Below are 12,969 nucleotides of genomic sequence, written 5' to 3'. Positions count from 1 at the left end.
TTTAATAACAACATGAGAACGGTGGTTTATTGGTAAAGGACAATTTAATAACAACATGAGAACGGTGGTTTATTGGTAAAGGACAATTTAATAACAACATGAGAACGGTGGTTTATTGGTAAAGGACAATTTAATAACAACATGAGAACGGTGGTTTATTTCAAGGATACACTTTATTTCTTCTTATTTCAGAATAATCGGTAAACAATAGGGACGGCTAACATCAAAGCTACACGTCCATTGTTGCTGATCTGCAGTAAATGGTAAAATAATATCAGGACGGCTAATATCAAAGCTACATTTTCATTGTTATTGTTCTAAAGTAACTGGTAAAATATCAAGACGGCTAATATCAAAACTACACTTCCATTGTTGCTGTTCTGCAGTAAATGGTAAAATATCAGGACGGCTAATATCAAAGCTACATTTTCATTGTTATTGTTCTAAAGTAAATGGTAAAATATCAGGACGGCTAATATCAAAGCTACACGTCCATTGTTGCTGTTATGCAGTAAATGGTAAAATATCAGGACGGCTAATATCAAAGCTACACGTCCATTGTTGCTGTTATGCAGTAAATGGTAAAACTATCAGGATAGCTAATATCAAAGCTACACGTCCATTATTGCTGATCTGCAGTAAATGGTAAAATATCAGGATAGCTAATATCAAAGCTACACGTCCATTGTTGCTGATCTGCAGTAAATGGTAAAATATCAGGACGGCTAATATCAAAGTTACACGTCCATTGTTGCTGATCTGCAGTAAATGGTAAAATATCAAGACGGCTAATATCAAAGCTACACGTCCATTGTTGCTGATCTGCAGTAAATGGTAAAATAATATCAGGACGGCTAATATCAAAGCTACACTTCCATTGCTGCTGATCTGCAGTAAATGGTAAAATAATATCAGGACGGCTAATATCAAAGCTACACTTCCATTGTTGCTGATCTGCAGTAAATGGTAAAATATCAGAAAGAATAGTTTTAGAATTGCACTGTACTTTCATGGAGATTCACGTGGCTGGTAGATTGTTCATTTTCAAACTGTTTACTACACGAGCCGATCAGGTACATACTTATAAAAACACGATTCTAAATCGGTCATTCACGTAGTATGCGTGTATTTACGTTTGGTTTCACTCGTTGAGGTATTCTAAAAATGTATCCTGCAAGTTTGTTATCTATGAATCTTATTCTAAGTAGGTTATAAAGTTACATATTATGTTCACGTAGGTTGGCTCATTGAGCGTTACACTACAGAACACTGTTCAGATATAAAGGAAACTTAGTGCATTCCTTTACATCTTAGGAATGTAAAGAAAAAACTAATTATTAACGGTATCAAATGTGGAATGTAATTGAAACGTGGCATTGTTTTATTATTGTCGGAGTTTAAGCAAAACAACTGGCTAATATTGTGGATGAAAATGAGAAACGAAATATACGTTATTAACATAGACTGGCTAATTTACATATGCATTTGAACTTGAATCATGAAACTCTTCTTAATAATGTTGGAATATACAACGAAAACCCTTATTGACACTAGTAAAGTGTTAAAAATCATAACACAATTCTTAACATAGTTGGACAGTAAAAACATAGTTCTCTATTTAATAACATGACACCCTTTCTTAATTATCTTATCTATCTCTAGATGTCAAATAAAAATAACAATACTCTTAGAAATGTTACAATGTAAAGGGATAACCCTTTTTAATATTTTCGGTAGGTTAATCAAACTGTGTGGAGAATTCAGATGACAGTTTTCTTCGGAGGTTTTAGCAAAACCTTTAAGTGTTTTAGTTGTTTCAGTGGAACTTTAGGCAGAGTAGACATAATAGGTTTGAAAACATTGAGGGACTGCAACTGCCTATTGAAAGAAAAGGAGACGACGTTTCGGCTTGTAAACAGAGGCCTTCTTCAGTGTTTGTAGTAACGCCTCTATGGAGAGCTGATTACAACAGCTATATTCGGAGTTTTTAGCAAAACCTCTGAGGCTTTGATAAGTGTTTATGATAACGCCTGTGTGGAAAGCTCGTTACAATAATTATCTCAGAAGTGTTTACTAAAACCTTTCATAAGTAAATTAACACCTATGTGAAGAACTCATTACAACTCTTATTTTCGGAGTTTCAAGTAACAACTTTATCTAGAATTCATTGAAACACTTTCCATGAGAGTTTACAAAACACCACGCTAAATGTTTTGTAACAAAATGCACATTCTTAATTAAAAAAAAACATCTTTATTCCATTGTGAGTATATAGTAGCACCCTTCTGAGCTGCACGTTTAAATAATTCGCAATACTGGCCCTTAATAAGCTATTTGGCCTCAAACTGCTATTCGAAGCATGCAACTTGTATAAAGCTTTTGGCTTTACTTAAAGTTTGCAAAAGGATTCCCATTACAAGAGTGTCAAGAAATTACTAACAAGTAACGCATAGAGAACATTAAATTGACAGTGGCTCATCAACAAAGAGGGCATTTTTAATGCATAAAAAAAAAGAAAGGCATCGATAAATCTCACAGTCACCTGAAAGACATCGATATATTTCACAATCACCTGAAACACCTTTATAAAAGTCACAGTCACCTGAAACACATCGACAAAACTCGTAGTCGCATGAAATATATCGATAAGTCTCACAGTCACCTGAAACACATCGATGAAACTCAGCCACCTGAAACACATCGACAAAACTCACAGTCACCTGAAACAGACTGATAAAACTCACAGTCACGCAAAATAACGTATGGAGTTTCAACGATTTTTTTAGCATCATCAGGAATATTCCTAAACCCTAATATACACTACCAGATCTTCTGCTTTAAAATCATAAAGCTGTTACATTAATGATTAAGAACTCAATCATGTCTTTTTTTTTCTACCATTTCCAAATCCTATTTTTATATCTCGAACTGACATCGAAATCACCGGAAATACAAAACGGATTTAGGAAGAAAAATAAACAACAGATCATCTGGTAAGATTTACAGAAACAATAGTAGACAGTTTTTAACCGACATGAATACACTGTTGCTTACTTTCTCGATGTTTTGAAAGCATTCGACACTAGATGGCACGACAGATTGAAATATCGATTGTCACAAACGAAATTACCGCGAGGTATATTCGCTGGCTTTACAGCTTTCTAGACAACAGGAAAGCTAGAATTAATGTGTCGGGCACCTTCTCGGAATATTCTACACCGGAGGCAGGTGTCCCGCAAGGAAGGGTAGTTAGCCCTATTCTATTCATCATGTATGTGAGTGAAATGCCACTGTCTGATCCAAATTTCTGCTTCTGCTCCCAGTTTGCGGGTGATGTGGCTATCTGAAAGAGCTCCTTCACTCCAAGTATAGCAGCAACAAATCTACAACCACGGTTAAAATAAATAGAAAATTACTGTAACAAATGGAGAATCAAGATAAACGCCCCTAAAACACAAACCTTATTATTCATAAAATCAAAAATCTCCAGGTAGCCACATCAGTCAACATTCATGGGTCTAATCTACGAATATAAATTAAATTGGATAAATACATAAAGGAAATTAGAAATAAAATCTGGCAAAGAGCAAATTACGTATGATATCTGACTGGCAACAACAGGGGCGCAACAAAAGAAAACATACTCAAAACATATAAAACATACAAGGGGCATTCGCGTGCGAGATAATCTGCGAATAATTGTAGTACGTATGCAGTGGCTGCATGATGTTAAAACAGATTTTTCCTAGCTACAGGACCGAAAATATCAGAGAATAATGTGGGTTACATCGACTACATAATCCTTCAGGGACTCATGATCAAATAACAGCAGCCAAGGAGGAAGGTAGAAGTTCAGGATATACCTGATCCTCCGGGGTAATGTAATGAAACGATAACTAAGGAGAGGTAGAAGTCCAGGATGTACCTGATCCTCCGGGGTCATGTAATGAAACGATAACTAAGGAGGGGGTAGAAGTCCAGGATGTACCTGATCCTCCGGGGTAATGTAATGAAACGATAACTAAGGAGGGGTAGAAGTCCAGGATGTACCTGATCCTCCGGGGTCATGTAATGAAACGATAACTAAGGAGGGGTATAGAAGTCCAGGATGTACCTGATCCTCCGGGGTCATGTAATGAAACGATAACTAAGGAGGGGGTAGAAGTCCAGGATGTACCTGATCCTCCGGGGTCATGTAATTAAACAACAGCTAAGGAGAGAGGTAGAAGTCCAGGATGTACCTGATCCTCCGGGGTCATGTAATTAAACGATAACTAAGGAGAGAGGTAGAAGTCCAGGATGTACCTGATCCTCCGGGGTCATGTAATTAAACAACAGCTAAGGAGAGAGGTAGAAGCCCAGGATATACCTGATCCTTCGGGGTCATGACGAAATAACAATCAGAGAAACCAAGCGATCTGTGACCCTCATGATAGCATTTTCAAGAATAACTTAAAATAAAATAAATCAACAGCCAAGGAAGAGGTAATCATTTCACCTGACCCTTCCAGGTCCAAATAGACCTAAATTCTAATCCTGATAGGTGGAAATTTCTATTTATTCTTCTCTTCTCTACGCAGATGGACCGTTGTTCTCTGTGGTATGTTTTAGCTTCTGACCGAAAGATAGCTCATATTAAACCCAACTACGGATTATCAGTAGTGTTATTGTTTAAAAGGTACTTGAGGAATTAAGTAACTATTCACTGCAATTATTATGGTCTATAACTTTTGGTTTATTAATGTATTTTGAGTATACGTCGATAGTTGTTGTAATATTTTCTGTTCGTAAGTGTCGTGCTCAAACTGAGTCGTAAACAGAACGAAGAGTAACAACAATGCTGTGTTATTGGTAACTAAGGTAAGAAAATTAGTTCCATGTGAGTATTAATAATTTATGTAGAAATAAAGCACTTGAAACCTAATTCTTTTATAACAACAGTTTCACTTTTCAAAGTTGAGGTTTTTGCTCTTTTGTCTGAAAATTTGTGTCATAATAAATAAATAATAATAACAAATTAAAACCTTAGTAACTATACTTGCTTACATACTTATTTTATAAGAGCAAGATACGTCTCATTACATTAACAGAAATGCCCACCAGTAGCACAGCGGTATGTCTGCGGACTTACAACGCTAGAATCCGGGTTTCGATACCCGTGGTGGGCAGAGCACAGATAGCCCATTGTGTAGCTTTGTACTTAATTACAAACAAACATTAACAGAAATACCAACTTTTCATTTTCCTCCAATTTATCAGTTTGCCAACTGTGTCTCTTAGGCTAATTTCTACCTACACCTACTTCATCATATAACTTAAATGCACAGTAACAGCTGTGAAACTAAAAATAAATCTAACAGTGCTTATTGGGTGTTGCATAAAAATTGATAATTTATTTTTGATAGAATAACAATTGTGCTTAGAATGATTTTATACAGGATTTTAGTTAAGCAGAGAACATTGATTATGGAGTTTGTAAAATCGACAACCGGGTCCCAATTTCATGAACAAATTTTGCTAAATAGATAGCTTGAATTAAAGAAAACGCTTTAAATCTATATTTCACTTAGCTCTATTTTAGATTGATCGTGATTATTGACCTTACGATGTTAAAGTCTTAAATTACAAACATTTATTAAATTACTTATTAGTTATACCTAATTACAAGATTTTAAGAATAATTAATTAATTCACAAGTTCTAAGACAATCTTCACTTGATTAACACAAGATCGCGCCTGTTAGTTGACAAAGTGAAATAAAAAAGATGTCTGATAAAACGTACATTTTATAGTAGTTTGTACGATACCCAACATTTAGATTACAGACATTGTGAAATCGAAGGAAAACACTAAAAGGGAGACGAAGAATGACGGAATGTGGGTCAGTCAGATAGCCAGTAGTATCAATACTTTCTTCACGATGCCCATTGGTTCAGAGAAGCTCATAAATATCACGTGCCTAACATCTATAAAAGTAAGCACTGGGATAGTGGGTCAGTTTTCAAAAGGACGAAAGAAGATGAGAACTGTAGTGGCAGCTAAATATATTATAGTTAATGTAATTATTCTTTTTCACTTAGTTGAAAACGGGCTTGCTGGAGGCACTTTACGGGAATCAACTAAACCGAAGCCTATAATATTCAAAAGCGGTCACCGACCAGTGACCAGCAGGTCTTACTATTTTCTCTTACCAAAATCACAATTACCTAGGGAGATTTGGGAAAGGTTAAACGCCGGGTCGGTCCAGTTGTTCAACGGGTCACTACAATATGAAAACCTGCAACAAAAAGGAGAAGGTTATAAACAACACCAGCTAGAAAGGACTTTGACTGTTTTTCCACGTCATCGAAACCAAAACAAATTTAATTTCAACGTTCCTCAACAAGCAGAAATTTTAAATTTCCAGCGACAACACCATAGACAGGAAAGCGAACAACAACAGCAAAATATCAAACATGAAAAACAAAAATCAAAAACGTTCGGTTATGATTATCAAAAACAGAGTGGCCAACAAACAAAAAGGAAAATAACTACCTTAAATCGGAGGTTTTTCCAAAGACCGATTAGTAACACCCAAAACAATGATAGTTATCGAGCCATTTTAGAAACATCAACAGCAAATATTCAGCCTCAACTAATCGACCAACCAACAGTTTTCAAAACTCCACAGCCTGCCCCTGGCGAGAAGTATGTTCAACAAGCCTTGTTAAATCAACCAATAAATCATCAACCATCAGTTATTCGCCAAATATCAGTCCAATCAATAAGTCACCAAGCATCAGTCATTTCTCCAGCACCAGTGCAACCAGTAAATCAACAACAACCGTCTTTTCTTCCAATATCATTCCAATCAGAAAATCAGAGACCACCTGTAGCTCTTCAAGTACCAGAACAACCAATAAATCAGAAAGCACCTGCTGCTCTTCAAGTACCAGAACAACCAATAAATCATAGACCACCTGTAGATCTTCAAGTACCAGAACAACCAATAAATCAGCAATCATCAGTTATTCCTCCAATATCGAAGCAACAAGTTAATCAGCAGCCACTGGTTAATTCTCAAGCACCAGTGCAACCAGTAAATCAACAACCATCAATCACTAGCCAAATACAAGTGCAAACAATAAATCAAGAACCATCATTTATTTTTCAAGAACCAACCCAACCAGTAAATCAGCAACCATCAGTTATTTTCCAAGAACCAGTGCAACCACTAAATCAGAAACCATCAATTATTCTCCAAGAACCAGTGCAACCAGTTAATCCTCAACCATCAGCTATTTCTCCAGTATTGGAGCAGAAGATATATCAGCATTCATCAGTTGATTTTCAACAGTCAGTAAAACCAGTAAATCAGCAATTACCATTTATTCCCTCAGTGCCAGACCAACAAGTAAATCAACAACAACTGGCTATTCCCCAAGCACCAGTGCAACCATTAAATCAGCAACCATCCGCTATTCTACAAAAACCACAACAACCAGTAAAGTTACAACCATCAGTTACTTCCCCAGAATCAGAACAATCATTAAATCTGCAAAAATCAGTTATTCCACAAGTACCAGTACAACCAGTAAGTCACCATGAAGCAGACCAACAAGTAAATCAACAACAACTGGCTATTCCCCAAGCACCAGTGCAACCATTAAATCAGCAATCATCCGCTATTCTACAAAAACCACAACAACCAGTAAAGTTACAACCATCAGTTATTTCCCCAGAACCAGAACAATCATTAAATCTGCAAAAATCAGTTATTCCACAAGTACCAGTACAACCAGTAAGTCACCATGAAGCAGTTATTCCTCAAGAACCGAAACAACCCGTAAATCAGACATCACCAGTAGCTGCTCCAGTATTAATTCAACCAACAAACAACCAGCCATTGGTGGAATTTCCTCCACAGTTCCCAAGGCGCCAAGATGCCCCCTCAAGTTTAAAGAATGTTGATCAAGAATTCTGTACATGTAAACCCAGCTGCTCTCCACAGACTAGGATTCCATCTAGTATTGACTCCCTTAGTCTGAAACAAGCTGCAGCTGCTCTAGAGGCAGATATAATTTTCACTTTGATCCCTTTCGATGAAGAAAGCATCATTACATTTTTATCAGCTAAAGGTAAGATCAATGTTTAGAAAAAAAAATATCCGTATTTCTCTTGTTTAGAAGGATGCTAATAAAGTATAGCAATTATTTTTTACAAAAACTAGGAAGATATTTCAGAATCTCACAGTCATTAAGTGCACAAGAATAAATTGAAAAGATCACCCAATACTGACTCAAAAATGTATTCTTACAGTGATTGCAAGCAATTAATAATGCAGCAAAAAGCAGTTCATCCTAATACAATATCACAAAAGTTTAAGATTATTTTGTTTTCTCACCCAAGTAAACTATGAAAGCAAATAAGGTATATAAGACAGTCAGTATTGAGCCGTGGGTAACAAATTAAAAACTTCGATATTATAACATTGTATTATGAACTGGAAAGGCTGGAAGTACTTCTACATAAGTATGTAAACAAAGAATCCTAAACTCATAAAATCATACAGTGTACAAAAAGTTGTTAAAATCCTGAGAGGGATAGGATGTGTTTTTTTTTACAGTGTTATCCGTAATGCTCTTCCTCTCCTCACTGATTTAGTGGTACGTTTGAGAGCTTAGTAACGTGCTTATATTAACACACAAGTTTCGATAAAGGATAAGACTAATAAAATTGTTTTGAAAGCGATTTTAACCTCCCTTTTGGTTGAAACGAAATATTTATAACGGGTTGTTTCTTCTATAGTGTTGTTAATATTGATACTTGAGTTTGTTAGATATTATAAATAACTAATAATTGACTAAATTTTTGTATCCTATAATCTAAAAATCAACTCGCAAATTATATTTTCCTAGTATTGCAAATAAGAACTAAATGGGCTATCAAACGTAGCCGCGCTCCTCTGTGGAATTCGAAGGCTCCTTCGTGATTAACAAAGGACATAACGTATGGATCAAGCGTTTCCATTATACCAAATTGCTTTTATAGTTACCCCAAGACGGGGGGAGGGGTGTCCAAAAAAGCTAGTTGGGACATCCGCTTGGGATACTTGTGCACGTGTGCCAAGTTTGATCCCGCTAGCTTGTAACGGAGGATTATGAACACAGTTTCAGACATCGGAAGAACACAAAATACTATATCAGTATGGGGTGCATCGGCCCTGAAAACCTACCCTTAGCAGACCCCATCATGCCTGGGTGACCTTTCTGGTGCGTTTTAGCACACTTGGTACCTTTCTCTATATAGTAAGGACTCCCCCGGGTTACCCTCACTCCGCCTGCCAAGTTTGGATCTGCTAGCTTCCAAACTGTGGGAGGAGGTTAGCTGTACAAAAATACAGAAATACATAAAAAGCCAAAGACAAGGACGCAAAATCTGATACCAGATTCAGGTTCGGCGACTCTACAAACCTACTTCTAGAGCCAAATAAAGACTGGGTGATCTTCCCGGGGTGTTTTAGTCCTTCTTGGTAGTGGGACTACAATATGTAAATAAGGGCAATCCCAGACCACCCCAAGTAGGCCTACCAAAGTTAGTCCTGCTAGTTATAGAACTGTGGGAAGAATTAACCAAGCTACAGCTTGAATTAATATAAGGTTTAAAATATTAACATGTATTCCTGGTGTTGTTAGTAATCAGAGTTATATTAAATGGATTTGAAATATTGTTATATTTTCTTATCGTTGCAAGTAATCAGAGTTGCATTGAGTGGATTTAACATATTGCCAGAGTTGCATAACATGAATGGATAATACACTTATTTTCGCTGTCTTTGTTAGTAATATTAGTTTTTAAGTAACTTAAATTAATATAGGTGTGTGAATGATATTATATCACTGTGCCTTATTATTTATTATTATTATACAGTAGACCAAGTGTTTAATTAACGATTATATTACAAACGTATTGTTATTTTCACCAAAGGTAAAATTGAGAATATAATCTGTGTTGCATTAGTCCTCTACGTAAGGCTTAATTAATCATACTACTTAACATAAATATATAGTTCAATCTATTATTCGAGTGATATACTGGGTTTCATATTTATTATTAGTATCTTAAAGAGCTTTTCTATTGAATTATTTAGAAGAATAAATTAGTAGCATCAGATCCTATATAAACATAGGTTCACCGTGAAAGGGAACTAAAACACTACAATTATCCTATTAATAATTTCTCGAATATGATTGTTGGAAAACAAGCAACAACAAATGTTATTTAATGTTTAGGGGAATATTGATGAGGCGTATTTTATATTTTATTTGTGACATAATTGTTTCATTGTTTATTTCTTAGGTCCAAACACCTTACTACTTCCGTCAAACAATGCTTTATCTCGTCTGCCAACTGGACTGCTGGAAAAGTTGAAACAAGATTCGAACACCTTTATCAAAATCTTTCTTAACCACGTACTCTCCACCAAGATGTCTCTGGAAGGACTTCGTCGGAAGTCTAAGGTTTACACTATTAATGTTAACACTTTATATGTCAAGGACAATAAAAACGAGGTAAGGGTTGTTTTTTTACAAGAAAGAAAGTAAATATTTTGTGCACCCACAAAAAGCATCTCGAATTCACTGGCATAATAAGTCAAAGATTAAAAATTGGGTTTCGATGCACGCTGTGAACAGACCACAAATAGCCCACTGTGTAGCTTTATGCTTAACAGCAAATACAAAAAATAAGTTTAAAAACTGTTGGCTAAACATACGGCGTTATTGCTGGTAGTTTCTATTTGTACTGTCTTAGTATATTAAAACTAATAATAGTAGTTTCGAATGAGCTGGGTAGTAAAGTGGTAAAATCACTTTCAAACTATATCTATTTAGATGTTTTCCTTTTAGTTATTATGCCTACAATTAGGTAAATGAAGAAAAGGAAACTAAATTAGGTAATAGAGAAGGTTGTTCACAACCAATAGCAACAATTTGTATATCCAATCATCTTGAACTTGGCCATTAAAGTGGCCTGAGATAACTTCAGATGTTAAAATCCCTGACTCTGTTGTTACAGTTTCGTTCAAGTATGGTGATTTGCAAGTGCAGATGGTTCCTAAAAAAAACATTTTATCCCTTATTGAAATATTTGTTTGATTTATCTTGCCTCATTTCTTAGGGAGGTTACTACTCTAGTTGCAATGGACCGATGTATTTTTGGATTAATATTGGTAACAAGGTATTTAACTTTTTTTACTGCCTCCAGTATGTGACTGGTAGCCAGTAGTGGAATAACCCGTTTTTATACAGTTGGAATAACACTTTACTAGGCTTTACCTATACGATTCAACACTTTTCATATCCTCTTTCTTTGAAACGCAAAATATAATTATTTGTTACTTTTATAATCACGAAAAAACAACAACTTTACTTTAGAATTGTACTGTAATCTTCTAAGAAGTGATCAACTTTACTCGCTAACCAAAATATTTGAACGTTTGAGAACATGTTTATATTAAGGCTATTAATAGAACATATCAATTACAAATTAACTAATTTCCGTAAATGTTGAATACTTTGACTTTAGAAGGCTTAAAACACAGAATCGTACCACTAGAATAATCATTCCCCTTTCTGGGGGGAGTGCTCATAAAAACGTTTTCGAAATATTTAAAAACCACGATTGAAAGTCACCTCATTATCACATAAATTTCCTTTTTTATGATCAATGGATTAGTATAATAGAGAATTCTGAAATGTGCCATACTTTGTTTAGGTGAGTAACTATATTTGAAAGTTTTTTTTTTCAAATACAGATTATCAAAAATATTTAAAGTTGATTTATTCCCCGTCAAGAATCGTTTATTACAAACTTACATAAACGTTACAAAATCATGCTGTATAATTAATATTGATACCTATAATTTAGTTGGCCTTTATGTAAAAAAGTGACAAATTAAGTTTCTATAACCATAGAAAACGCATAAATTTGAATTATCTTTATTATTTTCACGATTTCGTTCTGATGCTTCCTTGTGCAATTAAGAAAAAGTTTTACGTATTAGGCACGGCACATTACGTTTATTAACGTTTCACAATAAATCTTTTACAGTAATGGATTATTCTTTTATATGTGGTTCATCAAACTTGTTTTAAACATACTGAAGACAAATAACTCTATATATACACACACACACATACGCTATATGAGTCAGGTTCATTTTATACATTCACCAAACACTATAAATATAAGTGGTTGGACTGAGGTTAAACTAGTATGCAAAACATACATACATACACTTATTAATGTACGGTGTAGATTTTGTGTATACAGAAAACAATGAATCACAAACATGTGACATTATGCATACAGATAACAATGGATCACAAACAAGTGACCTTGTGCATACAGAAAACAATGAATCCCAACCAAGTGGTCTTCTGTATACAGAAAACAATAAAGCACAACTATGTGACCCTTATCAATAACCATATACATTATGAGAAAACATCACGTATCTAGAGAATGGGACAGTAGACTGTGTGCACAAATGATGTAGAAGTTTCCATAACTTGTTTGTTTGTTTGTTTTAGAACCAAGCCACATTGGGCTATTTGCTGTGTATACCGCGGGGAATGGAAACCAGGTTTTAGTTCTGTAAGTCCGTAAACTTACCATTTTCCCACTGGTGGACTTTTCATAGCTATAGACAGTAAGAGGAGTTACACTTCTTACAGACCATGATTGATGGGAAACTTACCATTTTCCCACTGGTGGACTTTTCATAGCTATGGACAGTAAGAGGAGTTACACTTCTTACAGACCATGATTGATAGGAAACTTACCATTTTCCCACTGGTGGACTTTTCATAGCTATGGACAGGAAGAGGAGTTGCACTTCTTACAGACCATGATTGGTGGGAAACTTACCTTTTTCCCCCTGGTGGACTTTTCATAGCTATGGACAGTTTAAGGGGTTACAGTTCTTTC

The 12,969-nt window shown here is 35.3% G+C and overlaps 1 protein-coding gene across 1 annotated transcript in view; it reads left to right on the top strand.

Annotated features, from left to right (window-relative positions):
- Positions 1–5,650: 5,650 nt before the first annotated feature.
- Positions 5,651–12,969, top strand: part of LOC106466005 (probable basic-leucine zipper transcription factor N) — a 19,267-nt gene continuing 11,948 nt past the window's right edge. The window contains exons 1-2 of the mRNA XM_013926254.2: positions 5,651–8,117; positions 10,339–10,550. Of these exons, the coding sequence (XP_013781708.2) occupies positions 5,876–8,117; positions 10,339–10,550 (2,454 nt within the window). The 5' untranslated portion in view covers positions 5,651–5,875. The remainder of the gene's footprint in view (positions 8,118–10,338; positions 10,551–12,969) is intronic.

This window comes from Limulus polyphemus, unplaced genomic scaffold (genome assembly GCF_000517525.1).
Source record: "Limulus polyphemus unplaced genomic scaffold, Limulus_polyphemus-2.1.2 Scaffold2120, whole genome shotgun sequence".
NCBI classification, from domain to species: domain Eukaryota; kingdom Metazoa; phylum Arthropoda; class Merostomata; order Xiphosura; family Limulidae; genus Limulus; species Limulus polyphemus.
The sequence above is the reverse complement of the archived record's forward strand: the minus strand, read 5'-3'. Positions and strand labels throughout refer to the sequence as shown.